The sequence below is a fragment of the Callospermophilus lateralis genome, chromosome 6 (genome assembly GCF_048772815.1).
Source record: "Callospermophilus lateralis isolate mCalLat2 chromosome 6, mCalLat2.hap1, whole genome shotgun sequence".
NCBI classification, from domain to species: domain Eukaryota; kingdom Metazoa; phylum Chordata; class Mammalia; order Rodentia; family Sciuridae; genus Callospermophilus; species Callospermophilus lateralis.
Genome location: NC_135310.1, coordinates 103,154,647 through 103,173,976, shown reverse-complemented (window position 1 = coordinate 103,173,976; position 19,330 = coordinate 103,154,647). Strand labels below are relative to the sequence as shown.

The following is a 19,330-nucleotide window of genomic DNA, read 5'->3' as shown; positions in this document are numbered from 1 at the left end:
GTCGGAAGCAAGACTGTGAATTCTGGCTCAGCCACTCGTGAGAGATGGAAGTCTGGTCAGGTTAGACTTTCTAAGCCTCAGTTCACGCATGTGTAAAACAGGGTAATAACAGCATCTGTCTTCCACAGTGACTATGAGTACTGCATGGGAAAATACAGCCAAAGTGCTTATCACAAAGAGGGCACTCAAAGCACAAGGCATGAGTTATCATTGATTCAACAAACTGTTGAGTACTATGTAAATGCTACCCATCCTTTAAAGGCTAAGCTGAATCCCATTCTTCACGATGCCCTGATGGCTAGAATCTAAAAGCCCTCTCACCTCTGGGCTTGCTTACCACGAATGTACTAGCATTTAGTCATATGCTGTTATGAGTATTAAATCCTATATTGATATCTAATGTTTCAGATAAATGTCTTATCTCAAATATCCTTTCTTTTTCCCAAAGAACAACTGTGGGGAAGTCGAATGAATTTAAAAGATATACACAACTACTGTAAAATAATTTTTAAAAAGAGAATGCTGAAATCTGAGTTAATGTTAGCAATCTGCTGTGCTTTTTCCAGGTTTTGCCTTTGCACATGCAAATAGGTTTTTATTAAAATGGGCTCATTCCATACATGCTAATCTGCAACCTCTTTTGTTTCGGACATTAATCCATGACCACACATAGAGACTGACATCATATTCTTTAAACAGTGACTATGTCCACTCTATGGTTATATTAATAGTTTACCTAACTGGTTCAATAGAGATTGATATTTAGTTGTTTCAAGTGAATTATGGCATGAGGGCAAGGGCAGCATCCTGTGTGTTTCAGCAACTCCACAGAGTTAGCATGGTGCATGTGGTAAGCATTCAGTAAACTATCATATGAACTCTAACAACATTTGCCTCTGAGTCACAGCTGGATTATTATCCTTCAGTCCATCAAATATGACTCCCATAACCAGCACCACTATATAAAACCAGAATAATGAGCTACATTTGTAACTGACTTTGAGATATAATTCTTAGATGAAAAATACAAGCTATTCAATATGATTTCAATGCTGGCTCCTTACCTATATTAAAATTATTTAAGACCCAGCAATTCCCCACATAGTTGTATACCCAAGAGAACTGAAAACATATTATCCACACAAAAACCTGTACATGAAGTGTGGGCAGGATTATTTATAATTTCCAAAAAGCAGAGACAATACAAATGTTGTTCCGCTAATGAATGGATGAAATATGGTATATCCATACAATGGAACGAGTCTGTCATAAAAATGAATGAAGTACTGACACGTGTTACAACATGGATAAATCTCAAAAACATTATGCTAAGTAAAAGAAGCCAGACACAAAGGGCCACATATTATACCCAAAATAGGCAAATCCAGAGAAAGAATGTAGACTAATGGTTTCTGGGCTGAGGTGAGTGGGAGCAAGAGGAAATGAAGGCTACCAGGTTTCTCTGGGGAATGATGGAAATGTTATGAATTAGATAATGATAATACTATGATACACAGTAAAGATTCTAGAAGCCCCTAAAATTATATGTTAAAATGGGGAATTTAATGATACATGGTATCTCAATTAAAAATACAAAAAAAAATCTTTAAAAAGGGGGTTATCAAATGGCAATTCTACTTTACAGCTTATTTACTAAAAATATTACATGAGAGCCATCAAATACTAAGTGATCTGCTGAGTGCTAGAGACACTATGGTCAGCAAGGGCTGCGCCCCTAAGAAACTGAGGTCCCATAGCCCCTAAGACAAGCACAAAGAGCAATGGGACCATATACAGACAAGGGCTGTCAGGACCAGGACAGGCTGACCTGAGGGAAGAACTTACATGAAGGGCCAGAGGAAAGAAAAGCAGCATGGAGCAGCTGAAAGATAATTCATTATTCAAACATACCAAAGTAATTTAAAATATCTAGGTATTTGTTTTCTATTACATATTGGGCACTGTGTTAGATGACAATATATAGCATACTGTATTTTCATGGGTACATGATAGAGTCAATGGCGGATTCATTGATTTAAATTCATGGTATTTAATAAGGACAAGAACACTTTTTCAATATGTTTTAAAAAAACAAATACAGTTATGCTTTGGCCCATTCATTCCACCTTTGCTATGCCCAAATAGACACAAGATCTGCTCATATGGATTCAAAATGACATAAATACCATGATATTCATTGTGACATTGTTTATAAGAGCAAAAGACTGTAAACTAACCAAGTATCCATCAAAAGGGAACTGCTAAATGAATTAAAATGAACTTGCATTAAGAAAGACTACGAGATGTTATAAATCAATGAGGAAAATGTATGGACATGGAGAAATCTCCTAGATATCTGAGTAACTAAAAAGGTAAGGTACAAAACAGTGTAGTCAATATGCTTCATTTTGTGTAAGAAAAGAGACAAAAATATATGTACATGTGTATAGATATTGATGTACTGTCTTATATATTTATAGCTGCTTGTATTTGCATAAATAAACTGAACAGGAATGACACACAAAACTAAAAGTGGTTACTTGAGGGCCAGGGACAGGAAGGTGGATGTGAACCGGTGAGTGGAAAGGGACATTTCTCAATGTATTTCTTCCCATCAGTTTTTGATTTCTGAGTCATGTGATGTATCACCAAATAGGACCTATACCAAAATTTTTTTTTCTCAGCTTTAAAAAGCTGAGATTGTAGGTTCTCTATCTGCATGCATATGCTAAAGTAGCCAGCATTACTAATGTGCTCATAAGCATCTCTAAATGGTTACCTGAAAACCCAGAAGTGACAGTGTGGACAGAAAAACTTCAAATAACCACAAGAGCAGAAAGGCCACTCAAGACACACTGTGTGTACACAGGACCATCCTTGATAAATTCACATCAGCCACGTGTTAGGTACAGAGGTGCTAGGGACACTGAAAAAATATGAAACAACTCCTTCCTTTAGGGTGAGGTAGGGGGTCACAGCAAGATCAAGGAGCCCATGTCAGCCCTATTGCCCATTATCTGTTCATGTCACACCCTTGCTCAGAAATCTTCCAGGGCTCCCTGTTACCTAAGCTGACACCAAGTCCAAACGTTTGGACAAGGGCCTCCATGGCCTGTACCCCTTGCTTGTCAGTCCAAACTCATCTTCCACTACTGCCAGTCTTAACACACACACACACACACAAACTTCGGCAACACAGAGACACTCACCAGTCCCCCCATGCTTTGTCTGTCTAGAACACCCTCTCCCCAAAATGTCTGCCTGGTCAACATCCCTCAGGTTTCAAGGCCCAGCTACCCTTCTTTTTAAAATACTTGTCCCTAACCCTCCCAAGGAGTTTTGCTATCTTCCTGACCTGCAACTGGACCTTGAACACACAAGTGCAGCAATGATACTGTCACCTCTCTGAAGACTCTTGGCTCTTCTGAAGAGGCAGAATGTTCACCTTTTCATCTTTTATGCCTAGTCCCAAGAACAGCATTTGGCAGAGAGCAAATACTCTCTGAGTCTGTTGAATGAATAAACAAAAGAAGGCAGAGGGGGTTCGAAAGAGGAATTCACTCTACTAGGAAAGGAAGGCCAGGAAAGCATCCTGAGCAGGTGTTCTCCTGCAATATCTGAGGTGGACATAAAAAGAGAAGCCGGAGTTGGCAGAATGAGAAGGGACTGAGGAGAAGATTCAGGGGGCAAGGGGGTATGAACTAAAGCAGAGAAGCAGGGAAGACAAGGGATCATTCAAGAAGCACAGGTGGACTGGTTTGCAAGGAGAGACAGGCAGAGGGGAGGCCTGGGGCTATGCAGAGGAGTCCAGGACAAAGGAAGCCTTGAAGACTTTAGCTGCTCAGACCACGAAGCCTTGAAGCCTTTAGCTGAGCACCCCAGGAGGAGTTAAAGTAGGAGAGACCATGCTCAGCTCTGTGTTTGAGAACAGTTCATGGTGGCTGCATGGAGGAAGGATCACAGGGAATGAGGGGCTAGGGCCACATCATGCCTGCCCACAGCCATTCAGGTGAGAGATGCCACATGTCAGAGCTAGGGACAAGAACATTAAGGGCAAGAGGTGACTTGGGAGTAATTCAGGAGGGAAAACCAGAACAGACGTGTAGGACAAAGCAAGCATGGACCAGGAAAGAGGGGAAATAAAGAGTTTCTGTTTGGTATTTGTATTCCTGGAAACTGCAAACTACCGTCCTGTTAGGGAGTGGGGAGGCTAATAAAATCATAGGTATCACCAACTAGCCTTGGTAAGAAGATCCCCAAGGTGCCAGAACAGACCAGGAGAAAACCTCACTGCACCTGTCTAGGGGCCTCGTAAAAGTTTAGGGATGAGTGGATCACATTGTCAAAGAAATCTCAAAATTATTTGCTGACACCCCTGTTACGTATGAAATACACATAGACCTCGGCATTTAATGAGCACTCAATAACTTTTTTGAATCAATGATACATATAGGCCATACCGACCTCTGCCCACCAACCACCCTTGTCCCTCCTTACCCCCTCTATAACTAGAAACACCTCCACAAGGGGAGCTGACATTCTCTCAGCCTCCACTGAGCACTGAAACAAAGCCTGCTTCCTCAGGTAAGGCCATGGGACCCACATGCAACTCTCTTTATAGTTTATTTAGCTAAGAAAAAATAAAGAATAAAGGAAAAAGATATTATAACTTGCTAAAGACCTCCATTTTAAAAAAACAGAAACCACATAACAAGTAAACAAATAGCTTTTTAATAAACCTGAAGAACACTTCAGTGGTAAAAGTCATGCAGAGGCAACACAAGACAGTACAACAGAATGATATCCATGTTCAAGGGCAAGACCAGCATCAACGCAGCCTCAGAGAGATAATTAGGTCTACAGAAACACTGTTTCTCTCTCTTAGGCTCAATGTTGGTGCCCACCCCACACCTGGGCCTTGCTGCTTTATGTGTCTCATAAAACATACAGGAAAGAGATCTGAGAATCAGTACCAGGAAGCATTCTGGTGTATGGGTCCCAGCTGCTCCGTGGAGCTTACTTCCTGGCTGGTGGTCACGACAGAAAGGTCCCCAGGTGGAAGTTCTCACATGGACCACTGCAACGCCTCCCAACCAGACTCCCTATGTCCAGTCTCACCTTCTAAACCACTCTCCACAGCAATGTCATCACATCACTATCCTCCCCAAAACTCTTCAAAGGCTCCTCATTACACCCAGGATAAAGTCTCAACTCCGGAGCATGACCCGATAAGACACTCCATGATCTGGCCTCACCTTCACTATTGCCCTTCCTTCCCATCCCCAGAGCATCCTATGTCACTAGTTTATAGACTATCCCAGGCTCCTCCCCACTCCCACCTTCCTCATCACTCTATCTGCATGAGGATGTGCTGTTCTCTCTGTCTAGGACCTCGCACATCTCCTCTGTTCCTAGCCTTACTTAGCATGTGCCTACTCCAATTCTCAGCTAGAAGCCCCTCCTCCAGGTTGAAACCCTGGCTGAAGTTAGGAAAATTCATCCACGTGGCTTTTAAAGACTTTTAACATCAACCCCCCATCATGATCCATAATGCCCCTTTAGGGTGGGTGGAGGCAAAGCTCACAACTCAGATAGGAAGGTCATAATCCTCTGAGCCTCCACTGCCCTGCCTTTGAAACAAGGAGAGGACTTTTTAAGGAAGCTCCTGAATTTTGCAAGGACAGAGTATTGTTCATTTTTTTTTTGGGGGGGGGGGGGTACCTAGAATTGAACTCAGGAGCACTGAGCCATATAACCCAGTCCTAGTTTGTATTTTATTTAGAGACAGGGTCTCACTGAGTTGCTTAGTGCCTTGCTTTTGCTAAGGCTGGCTTAGAACTGGCTTTGAACTCATGATCCTCCTGTCTCAACCTCCAGAATCACAGGATATTTTCCCCTGTGGAAATCCTGTTTGGTAGAATAGGATTGCATGCTAGACACAGACAACCAATATGGCAACTCAATTAGAATACTAATCCTCAAGTGACCGTCTGCTTATCTGTCTTCTTTAATAAACAGGAAGGTGAGTTCCTTTGGGTCAGGCAATGAGTCTTTTTTCTGTGTTCTAAACACCTAGAATGATGGCTCTCACAAAAGCAGTGATTAATCAACATCTGCACAAGAAGGCAAGAACTAACTCTGTCCAGACTAACCTACCTTAGGCCACAGAAGCAGCAATGCAGAAAGGTAGGACTGAGAGTAACACTGGCCAAGTTACACTTGACCGTCCCACAGCTAAAGGCTAAAGGTGTGGTAATCGGTCAGTGACAATCTGGCAAGGTCATAATTGTCATGCCTAGAGTTCTCTGGACACAAGAAACTCAGGGAAGAGAGGCCAAGAAGCCTCACATTCTTATTTTTCAAACTCCAATAATGACCACACAAGAATAAGTTGTGTCAATATGTTAACTGGCTTCTATTTCAGATTTTATTGCCTTACACGGAGTAGGCATATTTGCTGAATAAGTTTTTCTTTTTTTAAAAAAAAAAAGTCAAAGTCTGGGTCACTCATCTCATGCATGAGTTTTGGGGGACACCTAATATCTTTCAGGGCTAGGTGATAAGAATGCCAAAAATGCTTCTTTCGATGTCTTGGGTAATAAATGTACTGTACAGCAGACCAACTATCCTTTTTATTTCAGGGCTAGAAAGGTGTTGCTCCCCAGAAATTCCTAGGGATGAATTATTCTGGATATCCAAATTTTCTATATTACTTGTTTTAGTCAGCTTTTTCGTAGCTGGGACCAAAGGACTTGATAAGACTAATATCAAAGGAGGAAAAGTTTATTTGGGTATCATAACTTCAGAGATCTCAGTCCACAGATGGCCAACTCCATTCCTGGGCACAAGGTGAGGCAGAACTTCAGGGCAGAAAGGAATAATAGCAAAGGAAAGCAGTTCAGGTCATTGTACCAAGAAGCAGAAAAAGAGAGACTTCCCTCACCACAGACAAAACATATACCCTAAAGGCAAACCTTCAGTGACCCACCCCTTCCAGCCACACCTTGACTGCAATTAATCCTTATTAGGGGCTTAATGTACCAATCAGTTAAACTCTCATAAACCAATCATTTCACCTCTGAACCTTCTTGCCTCATCTCTTGCCTCATCTCATTTTGGGGGACACCTACTATCTTTCAGGGCTAGAAAGGTGTTGCTCCCCAAAAATTCCTAGGGATGAATTATTCTGGATATCCAAATTTTCTATATTACTAGTTTTAGTCAGCTTTTTGGTAACTAGGACCAAAGGACTTGATAAGACTAATATCAGAGGAGGAAGTTTATTTGGGTACCATAGTTTCAGATATCTCAGTCCACAGATGGCCAACTCCATTCCTGGGCACGAGGTGAGGCATAACATTACCACAGGCCTAGGTTTGAAACTTTAACATTAGTTATTGTGGCTAAACATACTTCTAAAATGTAAATGAGTATACAGGTTGCAATGCGTTCTGGGTGTTAGATTTTTTCTTTGCATATATATGTCTTGGAGATAAGAACCAAATATAAACATGAAAAAAAATTTTTTTGGTATCAGGGGCACTCAACCACTGAGCTACATACATCCCCTATTTTGTATTTTATTTGCAGACAGGGTCTCACTGAGTTGCTTAGTGCCTCACTGTTGCTGAGGCTGACTTTGAACTTGTGATCCTCCTGTCTCAGCCTCCCAAGCCATTGGGATTACAGCCATGCACCACTACTGACCCCGGATAAATGTGAAATTTATATTTCATATATACTTTATATATATTGCCTGAATATAATTCTATTATTGTTATGAACACTGGAGATTGAATGTGTGGTCTTACAAATGTGAGGCAAGCACTCTACTACTGAGATACAGCCTTAGCCCCCAAATAATTTTATAAATAAACATTTTAAATAATTTTGTGCATAAGACAAGGTTTCATGGTGTGGAATTTTCCACTTATGACATCATATCAGTGCTCAGATTTTGAAGCATTCTGGATTTTGTATTTGGGGATTTCCTTTCCTTTTTCATGGAACTACAGGATAATCATTATGATCGTGTATTATACTTTACTATTCTAATAATTTTAAAATCCACTGCAGCTGTTTGATCATACTAAGAAATACCAAGTGTTCAGATTTTTTTCATTTCTTATTTTTTCTAAGTATTTAATAATGGACAACTCTCCCACCAGTCTATCTATACCACCTATTTTCGTATTCTTTCTTCTATAAGCTTGATAACCATTCTCTATAACATTGTGTGTAAAGCAAGAGCAGGTGGGTTTTGAACAGGGCCTGAAGGACTAGCCTGGGTATGAAGTCCAGGACATTAGGGCACAGGATCAAGGCCAACACCAGCTACTCTGACCTGAATCCTGTTCCTCAATTATGTTCCAAATGGATGAGGCAGCCACAAAGAGGAACTGAACATGGTCAAGATATTACTCTAATACTTTTTACATGTAATAATAATATAAATAACACATACTGGGTTCTTATGGTGCACCGAGCCCTCTCCAAAGTGCTGTGTTTCTATTAGCATTTTCAGTACTCCCATCAACTGTCTGATATATTATTATCCCCATTTTATGGAAGAGGATACTAAGGCATGGAAAAGTTAAATGATCTGCCTAGATGCCACTGCTACTATGTAGAACAGAATTCAAGCTCAAGCAGTCTGGCTCTAGGGCCATGCAAGACCTTGACCACTGTAGTCCATAGCCTCTGATGATTTCCCAACAGAGCCCACACCACAAGGATCCCTTACTCATTATTACTACAAAAACAAAACACAAATTCATAAAGCAATGTGTAGACCAGCACTGTCAAAAGCACTTGAAATGTAGCTGGTATGCATGAGAAATTGATTTTTAAATTCAAGTTTAATTCATTCCCATCATTTAGAAGAAAAGAGCAAGCCATTTTAGGTTAGAATAGTTGAAAATATCTGCAAGATGAAGTAGGAACCTGTAGATGTAGCACTATATATTGCTGAGCAAGGCCTGATTTGGAGTGCCATGGGGGTTGTGGGACCAAGGGGTGTCAGATCACAGGTTAGGTTCAGATACTACATTGACCCTACAGATCTCAAAATAAAGGCTTCAGAAGTGCACATGTGTCTGTGTGATGAGCTTGCCATCAAATATGAAAATACTTGCTCAAGCACAGAGTCTTAGCTACATTCAGAGGTTGGTGTGATAAAACCTGACTTGGCAGAGCAGAGGGCATGAGCCAATCTGCCCAGCCAGAGACCACGTCATGCTACTCCCTGGTCAGCCTTACAGAGGCCATTAGGGCCTCTGCTATGACAGTCACAAAGCCAAGCCCACCCCTTCCTATCCTGGACAAAGATTCCTTTCTAATATATGGATTTTCTCCTTCCCCTCCCTGGGTTTGGCTAAGCTATAATTACATGCCAAACCCAACTTTAGGATAGAACTCAATTTCAACTGAAATATGAAATAAAGTCAAGATGAGAACTTGAGTGTTCTAACCTAAGGGAGTTACAACTTTACTCTAGTTTCTCCTACATCTGTATGATCGGAGGAAGGTGCATCTAATTAGCAACTGCCAACTTAAGTTCTCTACACATTTTCTGACCCTTTTGTACATGCCCATGTTAAAGAGGCACAATTGGGCCAATGAAGTCCACGATCCCATAAAGCAAGTGCAGCTCAGAAAGGTAAAGGGTCTCGAGTGTGCCACACAGCTATTTACCAGAAAAGCACAGGCCCTACTCCTCATTCCTTTTACCACACACTCCAGCACAATTCATGCCTCAAGGACACTGGAAGAAGAACACACCTCCTTCATGCCCCCCTTAGGCTATTTAAAAAAAATAACAAAAAACAAAAATCAACCATCACTCATTCCTTTCAACCTCAACATCCCTCTTCCAAACAAGTCACAAAAATCCATATGAAAAATTATTCCTTGGCCATAGAGGTCAAAAGTTGATCCAGCACAAAGTCAAGACTACAAAACTAAAAACATACTTTAAACTCCAGAAATGTAGGGTCTGAAAAGTTAAGTTCTGCTCCAAGTTCCGAGGAATTCCTCCTCTCAGCCGGAAAGTAAGCATTGTAAGCAGGCTCTGTGATTTCCTGCAGGACTCCAGGAATTGCTGGAGGGGAGGCCTGTTTACCCAAGGATTGCTCCTCCAGGTCAGGAGCCCCCAGACTGCTCTTAAATTTAAGGAAAGAGCTGGTCATGTCACCTCTAAACCCAAGCCACACTCTCCACAACTCCTGATGCTACCTTCTCAAAGAATCTGGTACTGTGTCAGACAGAGACCTAACCATCAACACTTGATGATTAATAAGCATGGGAGCATGTTCTGGGCATCCCTCAAAGGAGAGGGTGGAAGTCACCAGGGGAATAAAGGGAAGAGTTGTATAAATTCCATCTCTATCTGTTGTCCTAAAACATACCTTCAAATCAGGCTTCATGGCCCACGCCTGTAAACCCAGCAACTCAAGAGGCTGAGGCAGGGGGATCTCAAGTTCCAGGCCAGCCTCAGCAAATTAGGGAGATCCTGAGGCACTAAACAACTCAGCAAGACCCAGTCTCAAAATTAAAAAAATAAAAAGGGTTAGGGATGTAGCTCAATGGTAAAGCACCCTGAGTTCAAAAACTTGTACAACTAAAAGAAAAACAAAAACAAAAAACAGACACATCCTTCCCCCTTCCCAGGAGCCAAAAAAAGTCTTCATAATAGTGTCAGGTCACTCAATGAATTTGTTAAAACTCTCTGTGAAAAGGAAAAATTAAATACTCCCTATGAGAGGTATCTGCACTTTTGTAATAAAGATGAAGGAACAAACTGATTAAATTAACAATACTCCGCCCTTGCAAAATCCAGGAGCTTCCTTGAAAAGTCTTCTCCCGGTTTCAAAGGCAGGGCAGTGGATTGCTCAGAGGATTATGACCTTCCTATCTGAGTTGTGAGCTTTGCCTCCACCCACCCTAAAGGATAGGGGGTTTGATGTTAAAAGTCTTTAAAAGCCACATGGATGAATTTTCCTAACCTCAGCCAGGGTTTCAACCACTAAAGAACTCCCTCTACTAGAAATAGGACTTTCATGTGTGTACACACACATATATACACACTGCCCATTATAGACAGGCATACACATGTCCCCCACAAATTCCCATGCTGAAATACTAACCCCCTAAAACGATGACATTAGGAGATGGGACTTTTGAGAGATGATTAGGTCATGGGGTAGAGCCCTCATGAATAGGATTAGTGCCCTTATAAAACAGCCTAGACATTTACCAGTAAATATAGCCTATCATGCTAAGTGAAATAAGCCAATCCCAAAAAAACAAAAGCAGAATGTTCTCTCTGATATGCGAAGCTGACTCAAAATAAGCCAGCACTGGGTGGGGGTGGGGAGTTGTCACTGGACTGGATAGAGGGGAGTGGGGAGAAGGGGGAGCTGGGAATGGGAAATACAGTAGAATGAATAACTTTCTTATGTTCTTATATGAATACACGACTAGTGTAACTCTACATCGTGTACAACTACAAAAATGGGAAGTTATACTCCATGTATGTATGATATGTCAAAACACATTCCACTGTCATTATAACTAAAAAGAACAAATAAAAAATTAAAAAATCAAAAAGCTTAGAGGTTAATCTCTCCCTCTACCTTTTATTCTCTTTCTCACTTTTTTCTGCAGAGATAGACATCTATGAACTAGGAAGCAGACCCTCCCCAGACACTGAACATGTAGTGCCTGGATCCTGGACTTGCCCAGACTTCAGAAATATAAGAATAAAGTGTTGGTTGCTTAAACACCCAAATCTATGGAATTTTTGTGACAGTTTCTCCAGTGAACTGCCTTCAGATAGCTGTGCCCTACAAACTATCTAGAAGCGACCGCCAACTATTCTTCTCTGAATACTGACAATCCCACACCCAAAGGTCAGGTCTTACTTTAATCAATTGCCCTTTCCACCAAAAGCAATGGCTTGAGGTTGAAACCAAAGAGTTTGATGTTGCACCACCCACTCACATCAAGCTTTAGACTTGACTTCTGGGACTGGAGGTATACAATTCATGCCTTGCATGTACAGGCCCCAGTTCAATCCCCAGAAGAAAAGAAGGAAGAGGGGGAGTGAAGGAGGAAAGGAGGAAGGAAGAAAAGGACATGACTCCTATCCACAAATAGTACATCAATTTTAAGTCCCCACACTGTAACTTTTTTGCGTCACAGAGCTCCCATATGCACACAGCAGTACACAGACATTCAGGTGCTAAATTAATCAACACAGAACTCTTAAGGAAGATATATCAATTTCAAGACTTCTACCCATAGATTGGCATTTAAAGATAGAGTCTAGAATCCCAGTAGGTGGAGATGTAGAAGATACACCAGAGACAGTTCAGAAGACATGGCCTCAGTTTTGCTAAAAATTCACTCTACTGTCCTGGGCAAATCTCCCAACCTCTAGGGTGGGTGGGGTCTTATTTTTCTTTTCCATAAACACATTAGAAAACTTCTTGGGTTTCCCTCTAAGATCTTAAACGTGTATGGCCACAATGTTAACTTGATGACAAAGGCAATGCAGAAGTGACAACAAGAACCACCTAACTACATGGATGCTAGGTAACATCAGGCAGTAACTTCAATGGGAGGCAAATCCTGTGCCCATTTTTCCATGTTCATAGGTGATAGACACATACATTTGGGTCATTCTCTGTGGTCTCTTTCAGAGAGATGCAAATTTCAAAGATTATTCCAGGCAGAAAGTGGAACAATGACCCAAAGACATTACTTCCAGGTAATAAACAGATTCCACTCAGACAAAAAAAAATAAAGCAGCCTGTGGCTACATTCCGAAGACGCCCCATTTGTGGGAGCATTAGGGCTGCGCTCTAAATGCAAGCCAGACATTGTTGGATTCTTATTTTGGCTCCAACTCTAATGCAGAGTGGATGGTCCTTGGCCAAATTTCCTCCTCTAGAAGTTAGGCTCTGGATGGGTATGACAGCCTCCATAAACTATCCCGATTACAGGGTAAGGTCAGTAAAGCATTTCACAGATGTAAAATGCTGCCAATTCTTCCAGACAAATCAGAGAAGACATGAAGAGGCAATAGGGCTCTGGTAGAAAGCCACAGATCATCCTCCTTAACTCTAGGTTCCCACAATATCATCAGAGGACCCAGAGGCCTTGAAACCCCCCACTCATAATCTGGTCCCATTTCTCCTCTGCTGAAAATCACCATCCAGAAGAAGCCCTTGCAAAGCTCTATAAACCATAGTTACTCATAACATTAAGCAGCTGTAACTAAGTTAGGTTTGGTTCCCATACACTGAAGGACATTTGAGACAGTGGAGGTAAATCAAGGCAAAGGAGCACAGTGTGATAAAGGTCTGCTCATGAAATAGAAAGGATTGTTTGGGAACCGTTAGTAGTTTTACTGGTTTCTCTTCTCCCCCTTCTTCTTTAACCATTAGGTACCAATGGATACCAGATACACAGTGCTGGATAGAAAGGTTAAGTGATAGTATCAGCAGTTTCCCACCAAGGCCTGCTAATAGAGCTCTCACTGATTAGAAAGCACTTCTGTCCTTTGGGAACTCTAATCCAAGCTTATCAAACCTCTGGCTTCGTCACTTATCAGGGTGGGAATGAGAGGTACATCAGCTATGCCACAGAGTGATTTCTGGGGCCCCTGCCCATGAAGAAACAGATCAAAAAGGAGTTCATGCCTGGCAGAGTGAAGCTTTCACCATAGCAACACATGTTATTCTACAAACAGTCAGGACTAAGGCGCTCTGTTGTGACCAGCCTGGACAGTGCCTCTGAGAAATGCACGACTGAGGCTTCAGACAACAGGGCAAGCAAGAGAAAAGCGCCACCTATTTAGCTTGCAGGGCAGTCTTCTTATGGTTTTTGCTTCTCCACAAAGCTGACAGCAGCAGCACCAAGACCCACAGCCCATGTTCTAAAAAGGTGGATGTCAGACAGAAAACAGATGTTCATTCATACCACAGGGGACTCCTTGGGAAGAAAGGAACTCAGGTAGAGCCAGTGATTGAACCATTCAGAGAACAGACAGCTACTGGGGAATTCAGGGAAAGGACTCCATCTCAAAACATGTCTTCTCTAGAATGAAACGTAGCCAGGATACCCAATAACCATCCAAGGATGGAAGGTAGACTCAGAGATTAAACAATGAAGCCCACAGCAGTCATCAGTGTGACTGCTGAGCCCATCGAGGAAGGGGCCATTTGCCAGGCATAATGCTAATGACACATATGAGTCTTCATCTTGAAATTAGTATCAAACATTCACTAACTGGTCAATGCCTCTTCCTGGATATCACATTTTTGTCAAGGGAAGAAACAGGAATAACCAAAGTACCCTTATATTCTACACAATACAGTTAAACTGGAGGCTTGACCAGGAGAATATCTAGCTCCAAATTTTTGCTTTATGGCTCAAATCACTGAGCCAGACACATAGAAATCCAATTATCAAACAAGGACACCCCAAACAATAAGTAATCCCTCATGGTTTCCTCTAACACCACCACTGGACCATATCATAGACTAAAGCAGGGAAGCAAAGAGCTATAAAAGGGACAAAGGAACTCCTTCAAAAGTGCATTAGAAGTTAGTCAAAGAAAGACAACTTATGTCCACAGATGTATATCTGTGACATTTACATACTTCCTTCTATGAATGCAGTAGAAGAATAATCATTTTACAATGCTAACATTAAGAGACAGGCAAAGAGCCCATTTCAGGTTATAATACCTACAGGGATATGCGGGAAGATGTGAACTGTTGCCATAGCTAATGGCTATAACACATGAGATAAACTCATATTCTGCAAACATTTCATCCTGACAAGTCAGTCATCGAGTCAGGAACAAGGAAGAAGGCAGTTCCTGGAGAAAAGGTAGATATGCCACACCTACCTCCAAAACAACTAAAAAACAAAAACAGCCACTACTCAAAAATTCCTCTGGGTCCTAAATCCTTAAGTCATCACAGACCAAACAGAAACCAAAGCTACAAATGACAGAATTTCACAAACATTTCTTTCCACCTGCAGAGACTAATTTGAAGGGGGGAAAAAAGTTTCTGTCTCGAAATGACATTTTAAAGATAATGTATAAGTTGCTTCCTCTCTTTCCCCTTCTTCCCATTCTCCATTCGCTAATGAAAGAGTTTCCCTCTTCCCCTGTCTGCTTCAGTTGGAAACGTGGCACAGAACAGGACACTGGATGGAGAAGGGAAAGGGGAGGAGGGAGGCTAATTTCAAATCTGACACATACACACACCCGACCGGTGCCCACACCCTGAAGGACTGTCAGGACCAGACTCCACCTAAGAAAGGACCAAACTGTTGAGCAGAAAACTCCCCCTGGCGCCACCTCTCCCAAAAGCAGAGTTAAGAAAGAGAAAGCTGGAAAGGAAGGAGGGGGAAAATAAAGTTCCACATTCCTGACATTTTTTAGCCAAGTGCTGTGGCTGCACAGCCCAGCTCTATTCCAAACAGCCCTAAAGACAGGGAGAAATCCTGAATTCAGGGGAAAGAACCTGCCCCTGCCTTGGAAGTAGGATGACCCAAAACTAAACACAAAGGGTGGGGCAGGGGGAGAAGTGCTGGGGAGGCCAGACAGCCTTTCATGTGTGTTCCCAAAGGAAGTGATCCCAAGGGAAGGAATTTAGAGTCAACATCTCCCTAAATATAAGGAGCTGAAACCCTGAGGTTCTTGAGAGGGAAATGAAGGGCCATGAATACTACAGGGATGACTAGCAAGGCACAGCTGAGATGGACACACAGGGTTGTAGCTGCCCAGGATGTGGGATGGTGGGCAACATGAGGCCCATCTTATAAACCAAGACTGGGCAGGGGACCCCAGAGGGAGAGTGGTCAAGAGAGTTGCTCTCTGTGGGAAGAATAATGATTGAGTTTTCCTGGCCCAGCTTTGAAATGAAGGAATCCTGGCCTGGCACAAGACAGGAACTCAAGAGCCTAATGGCGTCTCCCCCTTTCTCCCCACACCCCCGCACCCCCCTCTGTACTCATTTCAATGAAGAACTATGTTGACTTCTGGACTGTATCCCTCCCCATCATATGCATCCCCACATACACTCACATCACATACACTCACATCAGGAGAGAACCCAGAAGACCTTTAAATATCCAGTCAGTCCTGTGCTAAGTTTTGAGGCACCTCCCCATTTCATCCCCTCCCTCTCACTCATTTTACTTCAAGTATGAAGATGCCTATATTGGTTTCTTTTGGACCCTAGATGTTTCTGTTCTCATTTGTAGAGGCAGCAGAGTTCAAAGCCCACCCCCGCCCCCTACCAAAAAAAAAAAAAAAAAAAAATCTCTGTACAGAGTTAGTTGGTGGAATAGACAGGACCTACTATGTGTCTAGCACAGAAGGCAAGTCCTTCACACTTGAGATTCAGAGTAAAGCCCTCTTTCTCACAGACCAGTAGTAACTGACAATCTACAGAGCACTTCTGAGAGGAGAAACCTGCCCTGTAAGTTTGGTAGGTCTAAGGTGCCATGGGAAGAGAAGTGGGGATGGTGGAAAAAGGGGGCCTACACGCATTTCAACCAGGCCCTTTCCATATTCCCCAGTCCATTCCTAAGGAGGAGAGAGTAGTTCCAGGAAGAAGAGTTCCTAGCACCTTTTGACTTCCAAAGATTGGCAGGTTTAGTGCACAGGACTTTCTACAAGACTAGACACAAGGATAGAAGGAGGTTTGGAGCTCACACACTATATAGCTCTTTTTACACAAAGATAAAGGAGGCAGAGCCAGAAACCTTAACAAATCCAGAAACATAGCAGACAGCCACAGGCTATGCAAGAGATGTGTCTGCTTCAGAGGGTGTGGCTATGAGGTTTATAGATGACACGTGTGTCTTTCTAGCCAGACACTCCAAGACTAGGTCCTCCTCTCCCAGGAGGCTTCCTGGAATGCAGGGCAGCAAACAGACACAGTGGTATCAACAAATACAAATCTTCTGTTATTTCATTAAGTTATCATTATGATAAATAATAAAAGTGCTCCAAGAGCAAGAAATTGATTCTCACATTAGTAGGAAACATTAAGGCTTCTATTGCTAACCACAACCACCTACAACCACCCTGTGAGGAAGACAAGGTATTACCAACTTCTTCAACAATGGGAAAACTTAGAGGCTGCAGTCAGTTTTTCAGTCAGACTAGAGACAGCAAAGAGTGGGGCACAGCACCATTCAATACATCACAGGAGGGCTGTGGAAAGGAGCTCTATGGAAGAGTAGAGACCCCTATTCCAGACTCAGACTCATTTCCTACAGACCCTGAAGCCCAGCCAAGGTCACATGCACACATCCAAACCTGACCTGGCCACCACAGAATGCCCCCAGTTTGAGGGCAGACCTACCAACCAAATAGGACCCTTGTCATCCACAGAAAGACAGGGGACCCAGAGACAGAGGCACACAGAAGGAGGAATCAGCCTAGGAATCCTCCATTTCCAAGGCAGCTTTTAAATGGTTACAGCTTCCAACACATCCCCCAGAATGCAGATAAGCAACCCTACCCAGAAGGGAGGACAAGGAGCCTACTCACAGGAACCAGAGGCGACCATGGTAGCCTTGAGGGGAGTGCCACTTACATATCTCATGCCTGAGACAAGATAGACCACAGCGAATCCATACCCAGTTTCCTCCAGTTCTACCCACTTTTGAAAATCACATTTCTCTCTTTCTGTAGGAGTAAAGAGTCTTTCCCATCAGCCCCCTTGGATTCTGACCCCTTGTTGGCTTACTAAACTCCCTGTTCTGAGGCCTACACCAGTGCACTGCTGACCTTATAGGATCCCATCTTCTGCTCCCATTCTCTGCCCCCCAATTTCAGCAGCCACAAGAAAATCACCTTTCCCCTAAAAGTATAGGGTATCCCTGTCCCTCTCCTTGGCCCTATAAAAGGGGTTAAGCTCTTGAGTCCATCACACATGGATCTAAAGGGACAGTCCATAAAGTGTCAAAGGGTACCTCAAAACTCGCCATTTATGCCATAATTAAAAATAATAAGCAGAAGGCCACTGCTGGGATAGAGCCAGGGCTACACGTGAACACCTGGAGCACGTTCCAGAGGTAAAGATGCAAAACACTCAGAAAATTAGAAGGGAGGTGAAAAGGGTCAGGGTTCCTCCCACGTAAGAGCCCAGGAAAGCTAGTGACCCCCATTTGGGACAAGACGGGTTGTGCAATGACTGCGGGTCTGGGAGTCTCCCGGCTTGACTCCTGGATGCCAAAAAGGAAACCCCACGCGTCGGGCCAGGGTGGCAGCGCTGCGGTTGGTTGAAGTCCAGACTTGGCTTCAGGGCTGCATAGAGGGTTGCAAGGATACGGTGGGTACCCAAGGGGGCGGCAGAGTATGGCACAACTGGCACGGCGCGAAGCTGGAGGTACTGTCTGGGTTGACTGGGGTACAGGCCAACGGGGGTCCAAGGCACAAAGCCGGGGTGCAGATAACGTGCAAGACAGCCCAGAGTTTAAGCTCAGATGAGGACCAGGGGACCTGCAGGAGTATCCCGTGGCGTAAGACAGAAGGCACTGCCTGCTCCTCCAGTACCCCCTCCTCAGTCTCTCACCTCGAACATAAGCCCGATGAGGACGCAGAGCACCAAGCAGAAGCCGATGTCCGCATGGTTGTGGATGACGAACTCTTGACTGAAGAGAGGGTAACTTTTCGTCCTCCTGCGGAAAGCCATGGCAGCGGGCGCGCAGCGGCCGGCGGGGCCCGCACCCTCGCTCACCAGCCGCAGTGCAAACTTCTCCAGCCACGGCCCGGTCCGCCCGCCGGCCCGCCGACCGCTCGCCTAGCTGCCCGCCCGCCCTGCGCGGAACAACTTCTGGGCCCCGCCCCCTTCCTCTGCCCGCTCCCGCCCCCGCCGCCCGGAACCGCCCCCGGCCGCAGCCCCCTCCCCACCCGCGGCCCGCACTCCGCGAGCAGGGCCCGCCCGGCCCCGGCCCCGGCCCCGCCCCCTGCGCGCTTAACCCTGCAGCCGCCGGCGCCGCGCGGGAGGCTGCGGCCGCAGTGTCCGCGGCTGGGAACTACGAGAGCAGCTCAGAAACCCCTCGGCCGGCGCCCACGCCGCGCCCGGTCCCATGCCCCGAGCCGGGGCTCACCACCTCCCGTGCGCAGGCCGCGGAGGAGGCGGGCGCCCAGGCCTGCCCGGACAGGAAGTGGGCCCGGGTCGCGCCCCGCTCCTTCCTCCGCGAGAAGGGAAGGGAAGGGCCGGGAAGCTTCGGGCGCGGAGTAGTGGGCCGCGCAGCCAGATATTCCCGGGGTGGCGAGCCGGGGCTGAGAGCG

The 19,330-nt window shown here is 44.2% G+C and overlaps 1 protein-coding gene across 2 annotated transcripts in view; it reads right to left on the bottom strand.

Annotated features, from left to right (window-relative positions):
• Positions 1–18,824, bottom strand: part of Tram2 (translocation associated membrane protein 2) — a 79,865-nt gene extending 61,041 nt beyond the window's left edge. For both annotated transcript variants that reach the window (XM_076858605.2, XM_076858607.2), the window contains exon 1: positions 18,609–18,824. In XM_076858605.2, coding sequence (XP_076714720.1) covers positions 18,609–18,728 — 120 coding nt within the window. In that variant the 5' untranslated portion in view covers positions 18,729–18,824. The remainder of the gene's footprint in view (positions 1–18,608) is intronic.
• Between the last annotated feature and the right edge of the window lie 506 nt (positions 18,825–19,330).